The sequence below is a fragment of the Elephantulus edwardii genome, unplaced genomic scaffold, assembly GCF_000299155.1.
Source record: "Elephantulus edwardii isolate Elephantulus edwardi_28Jun2011 unplaced genomic scaffold, EleEdw1.0 scaffold00122, whole genome shotgun sequence".
Taxonomy (NCBI): Eukaryota; Metazoa; Chordata; class Mammalia; order Macroscelidea; family Macroscelididae; genus Elephantulus; species Elephantulus edwardii.
The window spans coordinates 3,238,932-3,258,268 of record NW_006399872.1 but is presented as its reverse complement, the minus strand read 5'-3'; the positions used below and the strand labels follow the sequence as shown (position 1 = coordinate 3,258,268).

The following is a 19,337-nucleotide window of genomic DNA, read 5'->3' as shown; positions in this document are numbered from 1 at the left end:
ATATGATCTTAGCAACTGATGCAGAAAAGTAATTTGACAAAATCCAACACCACTTCCTGTTAAAGACACTGAGCAAAATTGGAATAAAAGGGAATTTCTTCAACATAGTGAAAAGTATGTATGCAAAGCCGAGAGCCAGCATCCTTCTCAATGGAGAAAGACTACTATTAGCTTTTGTAGATCAACTAGCCTTAAGTTTTCTCATTCATTTCCCTAGGATCAGAAATATTCATAGTTGACCCTTCAGAGGGTTTTCTAAGATTGTGAATTGCATGGGAGGAGATTGCCCCTATTTCTCCTTCAAAGGTGCTAGTGGATTCAAATTGCTGACCTTTAGGTTGACAGTGCAACTCCTTACCCAGTAGGCCAGTCCATTCTAAAATTAGAAGGAGAGTCTCTCTATATCTGGAATGATTTTAAGTTGCATGAAGTTCTGGTTTAATCCATTATTCTTTGCAACATGTACAACAATGAGGATAGAGAATGGCATTAAACTGAATAATTCACAGTGGCATCACAAAACATTAAAGAACCAAACCCAAAATACACAAATAAACAAAGAGGAATTATGCATCTTCAGAGACAGATTATATTCACATTGGAAACATTATTTGGGAAACCAGTAAAGACAGCGCTACTTGTGGAGATGAAAGAGGAGGTAGCTGACCACTCTCCTCGAACAAAGAGTACAGTGAAATCTATTTTCTTCTCCATTTGGTCTCATATTCTAGTGACATTTTCATCTTTTATTAGGGAAAATATATATTTACTTACATACCTGTTTATTTTTTTTTCTTCCCTATCCTTTACTTTTATGTCTGTTAACCCACCCAGGATTGATTCTTTCTGTGTGTAAACAGTTTCTTAGGTTTTTTTGTATTAGTATTCTTATAAAATAATTAAATAATTATTCTTTTGAGACTGACTTATGTTACTAAACCTAAATGATTCTCATTTTACATGTTGTGCAGTTATTCTTTAATTCATGTTCATTTTTTAGTGATGCATAATAAGGTTGGCAAGAGATAGAGCAGGGTTTAGGGCTGTTGTACATAGGGTCGTTATGAGACACAAGCAACTTGATGGCATATAACAACAACAACAATGTTTAAATATGCCATAATTGTTTATTTAACATTTCATTGTTAATGGATTTATTGCCTTCTTAGATGCTTGAATTAGGCACTTTGAAAACACACATTATGCCTTGTAACATACTAGAAAGTATTAAGCATTCAATTACTGACTAAAATTATATTAAAGAGTATAGATCTTAGACTTAATTTCCACTTAGCAAACATAAAATTTAGCGGAGATGTAAATACAAAAGAAACACTAGGAAAATAATTATAAATCTTCATTAAAAATTACAGAATATGATTATTTAGCATTTATCTGTTAACATTCAGCTTGAATGTCTGATAGATCTCTATGTTCTGTTCTAGGTGACTTTGAATAATTTTCATTAGTATTTTGCTTGCATGTGATATTAATGATGTTGTTGATTGCCTTCGAGTTGAGCATGACTCATAGTGACCCTATGAACAAAAGGCCTGAAGCCCTTCAACAACTATTGACATTTATCAAAGTTCCTAGAGTTTCCAGAGGCATGTTGTTTGGGGAGTGAATTTGATAATTTCTTCATTATATTGGATTATCTTTCTTGAGAATGGGAACAAATATTGATTTCTTCCACCAGACTTATAGGATAAGATAAGATAGACTGAGAAAGGATTGAAATTGTCAATGACTTCATCTTAGTCGGATCTATAATCAATACACTTGGTACTAGCAGTCAAGAGATCAGGAGACATTTTTCACTGGGAGAGTCTGCAGTCAGGGACAGCTCCAAATTATTAAGGGGTAATGATGTCAGTTTGAGGATCAAGATGCACCTGATACAGGATATAGTCTTTTTAGTGACATATTATGCATCTGAGAGCTGGATAAAGAATAAGAATAACAGAAGAATTGATATCTTTGAACTGTGGTGTTGGATAAGAGTGCTGAATAGCTCATGGGCCAACAAAAGAACAAAGAGATATGTCTTGAAGAAGATGTAGCCTGAGTGCTCACTCTTTGGAGGCAAAGATGATGAAGCTTTGTCTCACATCCTATGGGTATGCTGATAGGAAAGGTTATTTCTTGGAGAGGGACATCATTCTCAGGAAGGTGGAATAATTGTGAAAGAGAGGAAGACCCTCAACCAGGTGGGTTGACACTGACTGCAGCAAAGGGCTGGTGTGTGTGAAATTGTGAGGCAGGCACAGGAAAGGACAGTATTCAGATCAGTCATTCATAGGGTCTCTATGAGTTGTACTCGACAGCACCTCACAACAATAGCAACAGTATATGTTAACATAGGGCAAGTTGTTGGAGAGTCTTTCTTTGACCCTGATGCCACATTCTTCTTTGTAGAGTTCAGCTTCCTGAATGATTTTTTTTTTCTGTCAGGATAGAGATTGAATATTTTACAGAGACAGGATGCAACCCTGACACACTCCCTTCCTGATTTTAAACCACGTAGTGTTTCCCTTGCTCTTCTCAGACAAGAGCCTCTATATCTAGGTATAGCTATTCATGAGCATAATTAAGTGTTCTGGGGTACCCATTCTTCTCAATGCTACCCATAATTTGTTATGATCCAGACAGTCAAATGTCTTTGCACAGGCAATAAAGCATATACATTCTTTTGGTGTTCTTTGCTTTCAGCTGGGATCCATTTGACATTAGCAATGATAGCCCTTGTGGCACAGCCTCTTCTAAACCCAAGCAGAATTTCTGGTAGTTTTCTGTTAATGTACTGTTACAGTAATTTTTTTTATTATATTAAGCAATATTTTGTTTGTGTGCAATATTAGTGATGTTGTTTTTTAATTTCCATGTTTCTTTTTTGAGAATGGAAATAAATAAGGATCTTTTTCAGTCAATCAACCAGGTATCTGTCTTTCAAATTGCCTGGCACAGACCGATGCACACATCCAGTGCTGTGCCTGTTATTTGAAGTATGTCAATTTGTATCCTATCTATTCCTGGGACCTAAATTTTTGCCAATATCTTTAGTGCAGCTTGAACTTTTTCCTTCATAATCATTGACTCTTGAGCATAAGGTACTTCCTGACATATTTTGGTGTTGGTTAATTCTTTTTGGTACAGTGAGTCACTGTATTCCACTTGCTGCAGAAGATCAAAGACTACAGCCTTCAATATGGATTACAGATCAATGTCAAGAAAAAATAAATTCTCACTACTAGACTTATAGATAAAGAAAAGATAAAAACTGTTCACAATTTTATCTTGATTGAATCTACAGTCAACACACTTGGTACCAACAATAAAGAGATCAAGAGATGTATGGCATTGAGAAAGTCTGTAGTCAGGGGCCTCTCCAAATTACTGAGCAGCAACTCCGTCAATTTAACGACAAAGATGTGCCTGATTCAGGACTTAGTCTTTTCAATCACTTTCTTTGCATTTGAGAACTGGACAATGAATAAAGATGACAGAATAGCCCATGGACTGCCAAAAAATAACAAACATGTCTTGGAGAAAATACAGAGTGCTCCTTGGATGTAAAGATGATGAAGCTTAGTCACACATACTTTTGTCATGATTTTAGGAGAAGCTATGCCTTGGAAAGGGACAGATTGCTTGGACAGTAGACAGTTGGTAAGAGAGGAAGACCTCTAACCAGGTGGATTGACATGACTGCTACAATGGGCTCAAGTATTTCATAAGTGATGAGGATGGTACAGGAAAGGAAAGGGTTCTGATCTGTTGTTCACAGAGTCACTATGATTCAAATTTAACTCATGTCACCTAACAACAATGGCAACAACAATTGTTAACAAGTAGATGTTCAGGAAAAGAAAGGAAGGCCCTAAACAAGATATTTGGAAATTGTGACTGCAATAATGAACTTGGGTATAATAGAGTCATGAGGATGGTGCAGGATAGGACAAGGTATTCATATGTTGTTCACAGAGTAGGTATGAGTCACAGTCAGATCAATGATGCTTCATAATAACAATGTGTAAAACAGGATTTCTGAGTGATACAAACAGTTAAGACACTGACCTGTTAATGGAATCATTTGAATTTAGGTTCTACACAGAGGTGCCCTTGAAGAAGAGCCTGCTGCTCTAGTTCTGAAAAATCAGCTGTTGAAAATTCTATGAAGCTCACTTCTACTCTGATACACATAGAGCTGTTCTGAGTCAGAATTAATTCAGCAACAACTGTCTTACTGGGTTTTATGTCAAAACTTTTATTTACGTATTTTTTATTTTAATTTTCAAAGCTATAATGCAAATTATTAAATACTTTGCCTCCACAGTTCCTAAGATGAGAGTTGAGGTATAAAGCTGGTATATGTGCCCTTCCCACTCTATTTAGACCACAAATATCAGAGGCTGGTTGGTTGGTATGAGTGAAATTTATTAGAGGCCTCCTTGGAGGAGATATGATTTTAACTTAGGCACAAAACAGAGATAAAAACTAGACTCCCTCTGTTCTTTCATTTGTATGAATCTTGGACATTACAGATTCTTTGGGGAAATTACAAGTAAAATTTTGTTATTCTAAGGATACTTGTTAAATGTGTATTAATCACAAGGTACCATTCCAGGGTCTAGGGTTAAAGCAGAGACAAAATAGATGCAGTCTTGCTCTTAAGAATTGAGAAATCCTCTCCTGTTAGTACAGAAAAACTTAAAATCAAGACCCAAGTAAATGCATTTTATGTCACATGGTGAAAATTACAAAAGATAAAAAAATATGTAGTATGCAAAGGGGTTGCACTGCACCTCTCTGGCCGTTGAAAGCCACCAGCTCCTTCATGGAAGAAAAACAGATGATCTCCTCCCATGCAACTTATAGCCTCTGAAAACTGGAAAGTTAGCTATGTGTCAGTTGCGGCTCAACAGCTAGAAGTTGAGTTATCAGAAGTAGACCACATAGACTCTTTTTCCAGTCTGCCTTAGTCTTAGTTACACTAAAAGTTCTACTGAAAACTCTCCACCTTGATGACTCTGAAAGTATTTGAAATACCAGTGGCTAGTTTTCAGTATCATAGCAAACTGTAGGTCAATACAGTGTCACAAACTAACTTACAAATGGTGGAAAGTACAAGGTAATAAAAGACAATGATTTATAAAATAATTCAGTATAAAGATTATTTAAGTCGAAAGATAAAATATGTGCTTATTTGCAGGTTGGAAAAGTAGAGATGATGTTCCTAAACTAGTAAATGATTTCCTGAAAAAGAAATTTGACCTGGACCAGTTGATAACCCACAGGTTACCTTTTGAAAAAATCAATGAAGGATTTGAACTGCTTTATTCAGGACAAAGGTATCTATTTTGGTGATTTTGTTTTCCATGGTATTATCTCCTCCCTATAAGCTCCTTTTTGTAATAGTCATAAATATAAATATATCTATTTCAATCATATTTTTTCTGATTATTATATCTAACTCATTGAAATGGCTAATAATTTACTATTAATAGATTTAGTATGCCATTGTCTTATTTTAATTTTTTTATAAATCCTCTATGTCATCTTGAATTTTTAGCATTACCTTGAAGCTATTGTCTTGATCAAGTATTGCCATGAAATTCCCTTACAATTGCCAAGGCACTTTTTCAAATGTTCTTCTGATTTTTATAGGTCAAATAGTATTATTCCATTTTCAATGGTGCCATTTCAATATTTGCCATTTTTAATGACTAAGGTTCTTGAGAGGCAAATAAATAGCTTCATAGGTCCAGCACTAAGATACAAACTGAATGAGAAGTCTATATTCTCTCTCACTACCACACCCCAAACTCCTCTGAGTGTATGTGCAGGTAAGTATGGACATTCTTGCACACTCTTCTTGCCTCTGACGGTTGGCAAAAGTATCAATGGAATATGAAGAATTCAATTACATTTCGACTGCAATGTCTGCCTTATAATATCTGAAACAGCAAGCAAGGGACTTTTCATACATTAAGTCTATAAATACTTTTTTTAAGTATCCACCATAGATTTAGATTTCCTTAGCAAAGGGTATTTACAACTGTGAACTGTTGCGTTTGTTGTTTGATTAGGAAAGAAACACTATTGGTGCAATGACATCCTCACGATGGGTTTCAGATTACACCACAGTGGTCCATGATGTTTTTGCTTCTGAGTTCCAGACCACCAGACTTTTCTTTTTAGTCCTTTTTAGCCTTAGAAATGACACTGAAATTTGTACACCATTATCACTCATAGCAACCATCATTTGTTGGTTTAGTGTCAGAATTCACTCATAACTAACACTCCAGTGGGTTTTTAGGGGCTAAAAATTATATAGGAGGAGTTTGTCCATCTTTTTCCCATAGAGCAGCTAGTGGATTCAAACTACCTACCTTTATGTTGGCAGTTCAACTCCTTACATGCAAGGCCATCAGACTCATAGCAACCTGGTGAACCTCTGGTGATAGATTAATAATGTCTGTGAATGAACTAGGGATTGGATAAGAAATGAACCCAGGTATCCCAGAAAGAAAGCAACAGCTGTACTGCCAAACCACCACTGCCTCTTGGATATAATCTAAGGAGTCTAAGTTTCCACTAACATTTCTTCTAAGTGCTTTTTCAGTTGTCTTTCTCTGTGTACTGATCCTGACTGCTGATCCACTGTACTGATCTTGACTGCTGAACCACTGTACTCTGAACTTTTAAATTGTTTTCCAAGCAAGACAGTGATGAGTTAAACTGTCAGGACCATCCACTACACCTTTAATCAATTAAGTAAAACTAACAACTAAATAAAGATTGGGGAAAGACTCAAGCACAATTGGCATTAGAAGTGATATGAGGACTGGAGAAAGACTCATTAGCAACATGTAATTAGCTGATGACATAAATTTGCTTGCAGAAACAGAAGAGATCTAACTTGAAGCATTTACTGAAGATGATCAAAGAGTAGAGCCTTCAATATAGATTATAATTAAACATCAAGAAAACAGAATCCTTACAACTGAACCAATAGGGAATCTCAGAATAAATGGAGAAAAGATTGGACTTGTCAAGGATTTAATTGTATTTGAATACACAATACATACACTCATAGTAACAGCAGTGGAGAAATCATGATGTATTACAACAGGTAAATCTACTGCCAAGGACTTCTCCAATATGCTGACGGGCAAGGAAGTCGAGAAACACAACAATAAGCTTGGAAAGGGCAAAGATTATAAGCATGGCGCAGGACCAGAGAGGTTTTCAGTTTGTTAGATGGAGGTTTGCTATGAACCAGAATAAATATGGTGACTCCTAAGAACAATAACAACTTTATATATGTTGTAGTTGGAATAAAGTTACTAGTTGCTTTCCAAAGAAATAGAAATTTGGCTTTCATGGAATTTATTTCTTATATCCCTTCAAGGCAGTGACTTTCAATTTCCCTTTTATAATCCTGAGCACCTTAATTTCCATCTACTTCTTGCATGCCTTTACTTGAATGTACCACTTCCAATAATTTCACCCAAAATAATTCTTTCAACAATAACTTTTAAGTGGGAAAATAATCCCATATTGTCACATTTAGCTTTTCAACTCTCATCTACTACAGACAAGCTGAAGCTAAGCCCTGACAATGTGCCTTCTATGATCTCCCATCATATATTATTGCTGCCTTAATTCAATCTTTAATCATCTGTGACTCGGACACATTAACCTAGCAGCTTGATGATAGATCGCCTGTCTGTTGAATCAATCATTCACTTAAGCTGCCAAGACTCAAGTTTCCCTAAAAGGTCAATCTTTGAATGTTTTGGAAAGCTTCTACTATTGCACCACTGTGTTTTTATTACTAATTAATCTAATTCTTGAACAACTAATCATGTTGTCACATTCTATTCTAGCCTATCTGCTAGGCTCTGGGGATAAAGTGAGAGAAGCAGGGTCACATTTACTTTTATAACCTTCATCAAAATAGAAGCCCTAGTGGTATAGTAGTTGAATCCTTCTAATGTTATTGTTATGTGCCATCAAATTAGAACTTAGGACATTACCTCCATCCTGCAGAGTAGCTGGTGGACTCAAACTTTGTGCCTTTTGCTTGGTTGTACAGGTCCTTATCACTAGTCTGCCTTAAAGGATCCTAATGGCAATCAAAAAGTCTACAGTCCAAACTCATCAGCTACTCTGTAGGAATGAAATGAAGCAGTCTGCTTCCAGGAATATTTTACAGTCTTGGAAACCATATGAGTCAGTTCTATGTTTCATTACGAGACAAATATCTGAAAGTATGTCTGGTTTTGTGTTTTGGACACCAAGAGGAGTTCTTGCGTGATATGAATGGCTAATATGCCCAGTTTGCAGATTAAAAGGTGGTGGTGTTACAGCCATCAAGCCGAATCTTAATTGTGCTTGTCCAAATCCTATAATTGGATCAGGAAGCAATAGTGAGAACAGAGCAAGGAAACACTGCAATGGTTCAGGATCAGAAAAGGTATGTGTCAAGGACATATCCTATTTCCATACCTTTTCAATATATATGCAGAATAGATAATTCGGCAGGCTGGACTATATGAGGAAGAATATGGCATCTGGATTGGAGGAAGACTTATCAACAACCTGATTTATATAGAAGACACAATCTTGCTTGGCTGAAATTGAGGAGGATCTGATGCTTTTGCCACAGAAGGTCAAAAACTGTACTCTTCAGTATGGCTTGAAGCTCAACATCAAAAAAATGAATGTTCTCACCACTGGGCCAATTGACAGCTTCATGATAGATGTAGAAGAGACTGAGATTGTTAACAATTTCACCTTACTTAATTTCACAATCAATGCTCTTGGCATCAGCAGTTAAGAAAGGAGAAGACAAATTGCACTGGGAAAGTCCACTTTCAGGGACCTCTCTAGAGTACTGAAGAGCAATCATGGCTGTCTGGAGACAAAAGTGCACCTGAAATAAGCCATGGCCTTTACAATTACTTGATATGCATCAGAGAGCTGGACAACGACTAAGGACAATTGAAGAGTAACTCTTACTGATGAGTTGTGGTGCTGGAGAAGAGTGTTGAACATACTCAGGACAGCTAGGAGAATTAACAGGTCATTCAGAGACAAGGTGAAACTAAGCTACTCCCTGAAGGCAAGGATTTTGAAGCTCCATCTCACATACTTTGGACACATGGCCAGGAGGGACCAGTCCTTAGAGAAGAACAACATGCTTGGAAGGGTGGAGGAAGAGCACAAGAGAAGATTCAGGATGAGATGGATTGATTCCGTGACTGGAGAAGTGGGATTGGATCTGTCGGAGACAATGAGATTGACTCAGCATAGGGCAGATTTCAGAACTGTTCAGGTTGCTATGAGTAGCAAGTGACTCAATGACACACACCATCACCACCACCAACATGAATAGTAAATTTGAATCCTGTTCTACCCTGAATCATCCTCATCATCTCTGATATACTTGAGCCCATTGCTGCAGTCACTGTGTCTGTCAGTCTGACTGAGAGTCTTCCTTTCCTTCACTGACCCTCCATGTTTCCAAGGTTCATATCCCCCCCTTTTTTTAAGGCATAGCCACTCCTAGAAACATGCCCACAATATGTGAGACAAAGCTTGTAATCATTGCCTTCAAGAAGCACTCTGGCTGTACTTTTCCCAAGACATTTGTTTGCTCTTTTGGCAGTCCATGGGATATTCAGCACTCTTCCCCAATACCACAACTGAAAGGCATTGATTGTTTTTCTGTCATTCTTATTCGTTATCCAGCACTCAAATGCATAGAAGGTAACTAGAAAGACTATGGCTTCAATCAGGTGCACCTTGGTCTTTAAACTGACTTTATTACTCTTCAGGACTTTGGAGAGTCCCCTGATAGTTGATTTTTCCAAAGCAGTGCATCTCCTGATCTGCTGACTGCTTGAAAGCAACAGTATTAACTGTGGATCTAAGTAAGATGAAATCACCGAGAATTTTAATCTCTTCTCCATCTAGCATGATTTTTATTATTGGCCCAGTGATCAAGATTTTTGTTTGCTTAATTTGCTTAATGCAGTTTGTATTAAGGGCTGTAATCCTTGATCTTCTTCAGCAAGCGACTCAAGTCCTCCTCACTTTCAGCAAGCCAAGTTTTGTCATCTGCGTAACGCAGATTGTTGATGAGTCTCCCTCCAGTCCTGATGCCATGTTCTTTATGAAGTACAGTTTGTACTTCATAGGATTTGCTCAGCATACAGATTGAATATATAGGGAGGAAAGATACAACCATTATGCACAATGTTCTCAATTTTAAATCATGCAGTGTTCCTTTCTTCTGTTTGGGAAACAGCTTCTTAGTCTAGGTATAGGTTTTCTTATAAGCATAATTAAGTGTTCTGGAATTCCCATTCCTCTCAATGTTAGCCACAGTTTGTTATGATCCACATCTACTCAGATGTGTCTCAGAGGAAAAATCTGGTGACCTACTCTGTGAAAATCAGTCACTCAAAATTTATGGGCACAATTCTACTCTTACACACATAGGATCACTTATGAGTCAGTTGCCACTTGACAGAAACTGCTTTTAACTAGTTTCTTCACATCTTCTTAGCCGTGTTAATCCTTTCTCTTCAGCGTGAACATCATTTTTACTTTGCTGGTCTTTTGAAGTTATTTTAATGTGTCAAGAATCACCTGAAATATCTTTTTGAGAGATGTGTCAGTAGTTAACCGAAATACCTTCCCAAGAAATTCACAAAAAGAATGCTAATATTGCTAAGGACCTCAAGGTTCAGAAAGTTTACCAATAACAGGACTTACTTGACATTTCCTATAGTTAATGGGAGGGAAATTAGCTTAAAAAGTTTTGTTTGGAGGATATAGAAACAAATCACTAAAATCCTTCATGTTCTTTTTCAGCATTCGTACTGTCTTGACGTTTTAAGATCCTAAGCGGCAAGAGATCTGTGCTGTGGAACCACTAGGTGGAGCATCTGTTTCACAGTTTCCTCCTGTGAGTCTGGCTTGTCAGCTCTGTTTCTGAAAAACAAGGCCGTAATGGGTTTTGGTGTTTATGAAACAGGTATCTGGGAATTAGCCAGAAGCTTGAGTAACCAATATTAAAATTTACAAGTCACATTTTCTATGACTGCAATGATAACATTTAAAAAAATATACACATGGATATTTAAGTGGAAGTGAAAATATTTCAAAGTTTGGACAAGTTATTATAGTCTCTTTATGCATGACCTGTAACACATTGCAGTTAATTTTTTTATTCAAATGAAAATCCTTTTAAAAGATTTTTTGCTATAAATTAAGAAATTCTGGTGCTTAACATATCCTGATGGGCCACTAACAGAAAGATTGGTGCCTTGAACCCATGAATTGCTTCTTGGCCAAAAAATGGACAATCTCCTCTTGCGAAGATTTACCACCTCCAGACCCTGATGGAGGGTGGCAAGGAGTCGGTCTTCACTTGATAGCAATAGATTTTGTTTTTTTTTATAAATGAATTTAGATCAGATTTAAAATCATCTCATGTAATCCCAATAATAAAATTTTCAAAGAAATAGAGAGAAATCATCATGATGTAACATGGTGAAACAAAAAAGTATACTATAAGACTGCAAGAGGATATTAGCTAATATTTTTCAGAAAATAAAGCATTTTACAATTCTACTTGAAAAAATAAAACTAGAATCATACTGTCATTTCTATAATGTTCAGTTTGATATAATAGAATTTACTTGTCTTTGAATGTCTGTTTACTTAGTAATGACTAGCAAAAAGGTCTTTTATTTGTTACAATTGTCCTTGCGTATATATCTATTTCTCTGTCCACCTATATATCAAAATGTGATGACATATTAAAAATTCCTAATAAAATTTAAATATTTGATAAAATATTTTTGTAATTGATTTTGTGTGAGGAGTACAACTGTTTGTTTTCATTTTGTATCATTTTATGAAAATGTAAGACATTGCTTAAAATACAAAATAATAAATATTAACATAATGAATTCTCATGCAAAGAGCACACTTATGTAACCATCACCCAGCAACAATAAAAAACAATAAAAGTACCTAAGTAGTCCCACTTGTAAACCTGCCCAACCACTTCCTCCTTGTTATCTCTTCAAGTTAACAAATACTTGAGTTTCTAATATCACATATTACTTTTGTGTATGGAAATGAACTGATGTTGACAATTTTTAGTAAGATATTGGCAATGAGAAATTGAAGAGAAGCTTTATTTGTTTATAGAAAAAAATGTTGAAGCATCTGGAAAGCACATGAACTACTTTCTTTTAAAAATAAGATTATATAAAGCTATAGTTCTAGTTTACAATACAGTTTAATTGCAATACAATGAATATATCCACAAAAAAACCCCTATTTACCCTCTCAGGTCACATTTTTTGACATAAACTCCAATTTATATTTGGGCCTTCCTATAGAATGTTGTTGTTAGGCGCAGAAGAGTTGAGTGCAATTCACAGTGAACCTATGACCAACAGATCTGAAACCTGTCCTATCCTGTGCCATTTTCACAATCAAGTGCACTGTTGCAGTCACTGTGTCAACTCATCTGGTTGAGAGTCCTCCTCTCTTTCACCATCCATCCACCTTTCCAAGTATAATGTCCTCCTTCAAGGAATGGCCTCTCTTAGCAACATGCCCAGAGTATGTGAAATGAAGCTTTATCATCTTTACCTCCAAGAAGCACTCTGGCTACACCTTTTCCAAGACATATCTGTTTGTTGTTTTCACGGCCTGTGGGATATTCAGTACTCTTCACCAACTTCACAGCTCAGCTTTCAGATGCATAACAAGTAATTGAAAAGTTGTTGTTGTTGTTGTTATGTGCCATCAAGTCGTTTCCAACTCATAGCGACCCTATGTACAACAGCTCTAAACCTTGCTCTATCCTGCGCCAACCACACCGCCTCTGACACACCCATCCCGATTACCCCAGTCACTGAATCAATCCATCTCATAGAGGGTCTTCCCCTCCTGCGCTGTCCCTCCACCCTCCCAAGCATGATGTCCCTCTCCAAGGACCCGTCCCTCCTGGCAACATGTCCAAAGTATGTCAGACGAAGCCCCAGAATCCTTGCCTTGGTTTAATCCTCTCCAAGATGAATCTGTTTGTTTTCCTGGCAGTCCAGGGTACATTCAGTACCCTTCTCCAGCACCACAGCTCAAAAGCATCCACTCTCCTTCTGTCCTCCCTAGTCATTGTCCAACTCTCTGATGCATAACAAGCGATTGCAAATACCATGACCTGTATCAGGCGCACCTTAGTCTCCAGAGGGACACTGTTGCTCCTGAGTATGTTTGAGAGGTCCCTAACGGCAGACTTTCCCATCGCGATACGCTTTTTGATTTCCTGACTGCTGGTACCAAGAGTGTTGACTGTGGAGCCGAGCAAAGTGAAGCTGTGAACACTCTCAATCTCTTCATCATCCATCCTGATGCTGCCAATTGGTCCAGTGGCGAGAATCTTTGTCTTCTTGACGTTGAGCCTTAGTCCATACTGAAGGCTGCAGTCCTTGACCCTTCGCAGCAAGTGCATGAGGTCCTCCTCAGTTTCAGCAAGCAAGGTTGTGTCATCTGCATAATGGAGATTGTTGATAGATCTTCCACCAATCCTGATGCCACAATTCTCCTCATAGAGCCCAGCCTCTCGGATAATCTGCTCTGCATACATGTTGAAAAGGTATGGAGACAGGATGCATCCCTGGCGTACACCCTTCCCTATTTTGAACCATGCAGTGTTACCCTGCTCTGTTCTGACTACTGCCTCTTGGTCCAAGTATAGGTTTCCTATTAGCACAATTAAATGTTCTGGGATTCCCATTCTCTCAGAGTCAGACACAGTTTGTTATGATCCACACAGTCAAATGCCTTTGCATAATCAATGAAACACAGATAGACATTCTTCTGGTATTCCCTGCTTTCAGCCAAGATCCATCTAACATCAGCAACGATATCCCTAGTACCACGACCCCTTCTAAACCCAGCCTGGACTTCCGGCAGTTCTCTGCTGATGTGCTGTTCTAATCGTTTTTGGATGATCTTCAGCAGAATCTTGCTTGCAAATCTTATTTTTAAACTATCATTGCTTCAAAATAATTGCAGACTTTGCCAATGCAATATATGTTTTGAATACCTGACTGTTGATGTCAAGTGTATTGATTATGGATCTAAGTAAGATGAAGTTGTTAGCAGTTTCAAGTTTTTCTCTATAATGATATTGCTTATTAGTCTAGTAGTGAGAATTTTTATTTCTTTACATTAGGAGTCAATTAATATTGAACACTGTAGTGTTTTCTCTTCTGCAGTAAGTGCTTCAAGTTCATCTCACTTTCAGCAAAGAAGGTTGTGTCATCTGCATAATGGAGGTTATTGATTAATCATTCTCCAACTCTGATGCCACGTTCTTCTTCATAGAGTTCACTTTCTTCAATAATTTTCTCAACATACAGGTTGAATAGGTATAGAGAAAAGATACAATCTTTATGTACACTTTTAAAAATTTTAAACCATGTTGTATCCCCTTGCTCTGTTTGCACAATAGCCTCTTGGTCTAGGTATAGGTTTTGCATGAGCACAATGTAAGTATTCTGGAATTCCCATTTGTCTCAATGTTAGCCACAATTTTTTTCTGATCCACACAGTGAAATGCCTCTGTATAGTCAACAAACACAAATAGACATTTTTTAATATTCTTTGCTTTCAGCTAGGATCCATCTAACATGAGCATTGCCAGCCCTGGTGCCACAATCTCTTCTAAATCCAGATTGAACAGGAAGTTCTCTATTTACTCTTCTAGCCATTTTTGAATGATCTACAGCAGTATTTTGCTTTCCTGTGATATTGTTTGATAATTTCTACATTCTGATTGTTCACCTTTTTTAGGATAGGGAACAAATATAGACCTCTTCCAGTCTGTCAAACTGGTAGCTCTCATCCAAATTTCCTAGCATGAACTGGTGAGCACATACAGAGCTGCATCTCTCAGTTAAAACATACCAATTGATATCCCACCAATTCCTGGAGTCTTATTTTTTGCCAATGCTTTACATGCAGCTTGAACCTTTTCCTTCATTATCATTGGCTCTTGATCATATGGAGTAGGATTTTACAAATAAGTGACATACATGATGATTTTTATATGTTTGGTATCACAATGACTTGAAATCAACTTGAGGACAAAGGAATTGACATTTTTGGGGGGGAAGCAAGTGTATTTACTATAATTTTTTTTTGGAGGGGAAAAAGCATCACTTCTTGGTCAAAAAGTGAACAGAAAGCTTTTTTTACTACTTTCCCAGGAAAACCTACATACAATCCACTTTCAGAATCATCAGAAAATCCAAGTTTTAAGGGAAGTTCAGAAACTGTTCGTGCTTGTGTATATCTCATTTCTAGTCAGTGAATCTATTAAACAAAGTCAAACTGTATTCTTATTACTGGACAAAAGAGGTTCTTTCTTTAGTAAATTGCCAATAAAACAGAGGGATTGCAATATACTAAACAAGTTATTGCAAATCTGGGAGAGCAGTGAGAATCATCTCAAAACTGCCTCTCATCTGAGAGTGAGCGTTAGTTTGGTTTTTTTTTTTTTTAAATGAGTACAGGGTAATTTACTGATGGTACATGAAAAGATGGGCTCTCTAACTATCCAAAGGGATAACCCACAGTCTTCTGGATATCATTGATGGCATGGACTGTGGTCATGAGTCCAAAGTTGTCATGGGTGATCTTGGCCAGAGAGACCAAACAGTTGGTGGTGCAGGATGAGTTGTTGACAATCTTGAGAAAGTTGTCATACTTTTCACGATTCTCACCCATCACAAACATGGGGGGCATTGGCAGAAGGAGCAGAGATTTGGTACCACCCTTGAAGTGAGTCTCAGCCTTCTCTGAGGTTGTAAAGATACCAGTGGACTCCACAACATACTCAGAACCAGCATCACTCCACTTGATGTTGGTGGGATCCTGCTCCTGAAAGATAGTGATGGCTTTCCCATTAATGACCAGCTTTCCATTCTCAGCCTTGACAGTGCCATTGAACTTGCCTTGAGTGGAATGGTACCATTTTAAAATTCCACCAACAGTGTATAAAAGTTCCTGTCTTGTCACATCATCTCCAACACTTATTGCTTCCCTGTTAAACTTTGCCACTGCTGCTGGAATGAGATAGTATTTCACTGTGATTTTGATTTGCGTGTCTCTTATTGCAAGTGATTTTGAGCATTTGTTTATGTGTCTGTTAGCCATCTAAATATTTTCCTCTTTAAAAAGTCTTCCCATGCCTTTTACCATTTTCTAATTATGTTATCAGTCTTTTTCTTGTGGAGGCCTTGTAGAATTCTATCAACTTTTGATATGAGACCCTTGTCTGCGATGGTTTTTTTCCCCGTTAGTAGATTTTCTTTCATTCTGCTAGAGAAAGGTTTTGATACACACAGGGATTTATTTATGATTTTTTAATCTTTTTCTCTACTAGTTTATTTACAAAACTTAAATACAAATTAGAAAAAATCCTTTCCATTTCCTTCACCCCTCACCCATCAAATTATACAACCCAATGATTAATCTCCCCCTCCCCCTGCACGCCCACATCTCTCTGCTTCCAGCCTCTTCCACCCCTCCTGGATCCTTATACCCATTCTACAATAACAGGTTTATACAATATTTATCCTTGTGGGACTGACTTTGTTCTCTAGTAGATTCTGAGGTCAGGGAATGCTATGCCTCCCACTTCATTTTTGTTTTTCAGTAATGCTTTGCTTATTTAGGGTCTCTTTCCTGTCCAAATGAACTTGATAATTTTCAATCTCCTCAAAAAGTGAATTTGGTATCTGTATCAGGATTGTGTTGAACATGCAGATTGCTTTTGGTAGGATTATAATTTTCACAGTATTGAGTCTTCCTATCCATGAACACATTTCCCATTTCTTTAGGTCTTTTCCTGTGTCTCGTAAAAATGTTTTGTAGTTTTCTTTGTATGGGTCTTTTGTGTCTCTAGTTAGATTCATTCCCAAGTATCTCAATTTGTGCTTGGCTATAGGAAATTGTTTTGCTTTCTTGGTTTCCTTCTCTGAGTTCTCTTTGTTACTGTAAAGAAATTACACTGATTTTTTAATATTGATCTTATATCCTGCCAATTAACTAAATTGGTCTATTAGCTATTACAGTTTTTTGGTTGAGTCTTTGGAGTTTTCTGTGTACACTATCATACTATCTGCATAGAGTGACAGTTTAAACATCTCTGCCTATCTCGATGCTTTTTATTTCCTTCTCTTATCATATTGCTCTAGCAAGTACTTCCAATACAATATTAAATAGAAGTGGTGACAGTGGGCAGGCATCCTTGTCTGATCCCTATGCACAAAGAAAATGCTTTTAGTCTTTCTCCATTGAGATTAATGTTGGCTTTTGGTTTTTACATATCTATTATTTGCTATTTTGAGGAAATTACCTTCTATTCCAATTTTGCTGAGTATCTTTATCAGGAAGGGGTGTTGGATTTTGTCAAATGCTTTTGTCTGCATCAATTGCTAATATAGGATTTTTGTTATTTATGCTGTTAATGTAGTGAACTACATTGATTGTTTTTCTTATGTTGAATACTTGTATACTCCTTATGAATCCCACCTGGTCACGATGAATTTTTTTTTAATGTGTTTTTGGATTCTAGTGGGTGGCTAGGATTTTATTAAGGATTTTTGGTTTTATGTTCATGAGAACTATTGGTCTGTAGTTTTCTTATTTTTGTAATATGTTTGCCTGGTTTTGGTATTACTGTTATGCTTGCTTCATAGAATGACTCTGCGAATGTTCCTTCTATTTGTACTTTTTCAAATAACTTAAGTAGACTTGGTGATAAATCTCTGAATGTTTGGTAGAATTCATCTGTGAAGCCATTGGTCCAGGACTTTTTTTGTCAAAGAATCTTTTTATGACCTGCTCAATTTCTTCTTTTGTGATGGGTCTGTTCATGTGTTCTATAGCTGACCGTGTCAATCTGGGTAGTGCATGAGATTTGTATTATTTAATTTTTTTTTAATTTGTTGAGGCTTTCTTTGTGTCCTAATATATGATCAGTTCTGGAGAATGCACCATGTGCACTTGAGAACAAAGTGAATAGAGTTTTATTTGGTTGCAGTGCTCAGAATACATCCACCAGTTTGATTGGCTGACTGTGTAGTGTAGGTCTTCTGCGTCTTTGTTAAGTTTCTTTTGACTTGACCAATCCTTTGGTGAGAGTAGTGAGTTAAAGTCTCCTACTACTATTAATGGTGCTGTCTTTTTCTTTCTTCAGTTTTGTTAACAGGTTTTTGTTGGGTTTTTTTAATGTGTTTAGCAGGTCAATCATTTGGTCCACAGATGTTGAGCAATGTTATGTCTTCTTGATCTACTCTGCCTTTAATCATTATATAGTGCCCTTCCTTATCTTTTATGGTTATTTTCATCCTTAAGTTGATTTTATCAGAGATTAGTATTGCCACTCCTGCTTTTTTTGTGAATGCCATTTGATTGTTATATGTTTTCCAGCCTTTGATTTTAAGTCTATCTTTCTCTTTGTTTATTAGATGCATCTTTTGTAGACAAAATATTGACGGACTTTGGGAATTTTTGGTTTTGGGGTTTTTTTTAATCCATTCTACTAATCTTTTTCTCTTGATTGGTGCATTTAGTCCATTAACCTTAAGTGTGATTTTTAACACAGCAGCTTTTATTGTAGTTATTTTGCTGTGTTTCTTTCTTTTTTTTTGTTACTGGGGTCCATTCTCTTTCTTTTGGTGTCTCTGGGCGAAGGATTTCCCTTAAATCTTCTTATAGATTTGTCTTTGTTTTCACATATTTCTTAAGTTCTTTTTTTTTTCTTCAAAGGATGTGACTTCTCCTACATTTTTTTTATGGAGAGATGTGCTGGATACAGGAACCTCAGTTCACAATTGTTTTCTTTTGACTTTCTGGTTATGCTATCCCGTTTTCTTCTTGCTTGCATGGTTTCTGCTGAAAATAAAATTTAATTTGATTGATTTTTCCTTGTAGGTGATTCTATGTTTCTCTCATGCTGCATTTAGTATTCTACCCTTATCTTTTATGTTAGAGAATGTGATTATATGCCTTGATATTTTCCTTTTTGGGTCTAGTCTATTTGGTGTTTGTTCACTGAGCTTCCTGACTGTGGATTTCCACATTCTTCTTCATAATATCTGGGAAGTTTTCTTTAAGTATCTCTTCCACAATTTACTCCATGATTTGCCTATCCCTCTCTTGTTCCGGAATTCAAATCTTACATATGTTTGTTGTGGGTAGTTTGTTTGTTTTTTATGTCATCCCACATG

The 19,337-nt window shown here is 36.8% G+C and overlaps 1 protein-coding gene across 1 annotated transcript in view; it reads left to right on the top strand.

Annotated features, from left to right (window-relative positions):
- The window catches only part of ADH7 (alcohol dehydrogenase 7 (class IV), mu or sigma polypeptide), a 41,816-nt gene extending 30,904 nt beyond the window's left edge, over positions 1-10,912 (top strand). Inside the window, exons 8-9 of the mRNA XM_006893081.1 lie at positions 5,213-5,351; positions 10,888-10,912. Of these exons, the coding sequence (XP_006893143.1) occupies positions 5,213-5,351; positions 10,888-10,912 (164 nt within the window). The remainder of the gene's footprint in view (positions 1-5,212; positions 5,352-10,887) is intronic.
- The last annotated feature ends 8,425 nt before the right edge of the window (positions 10,913-19,337 follow it).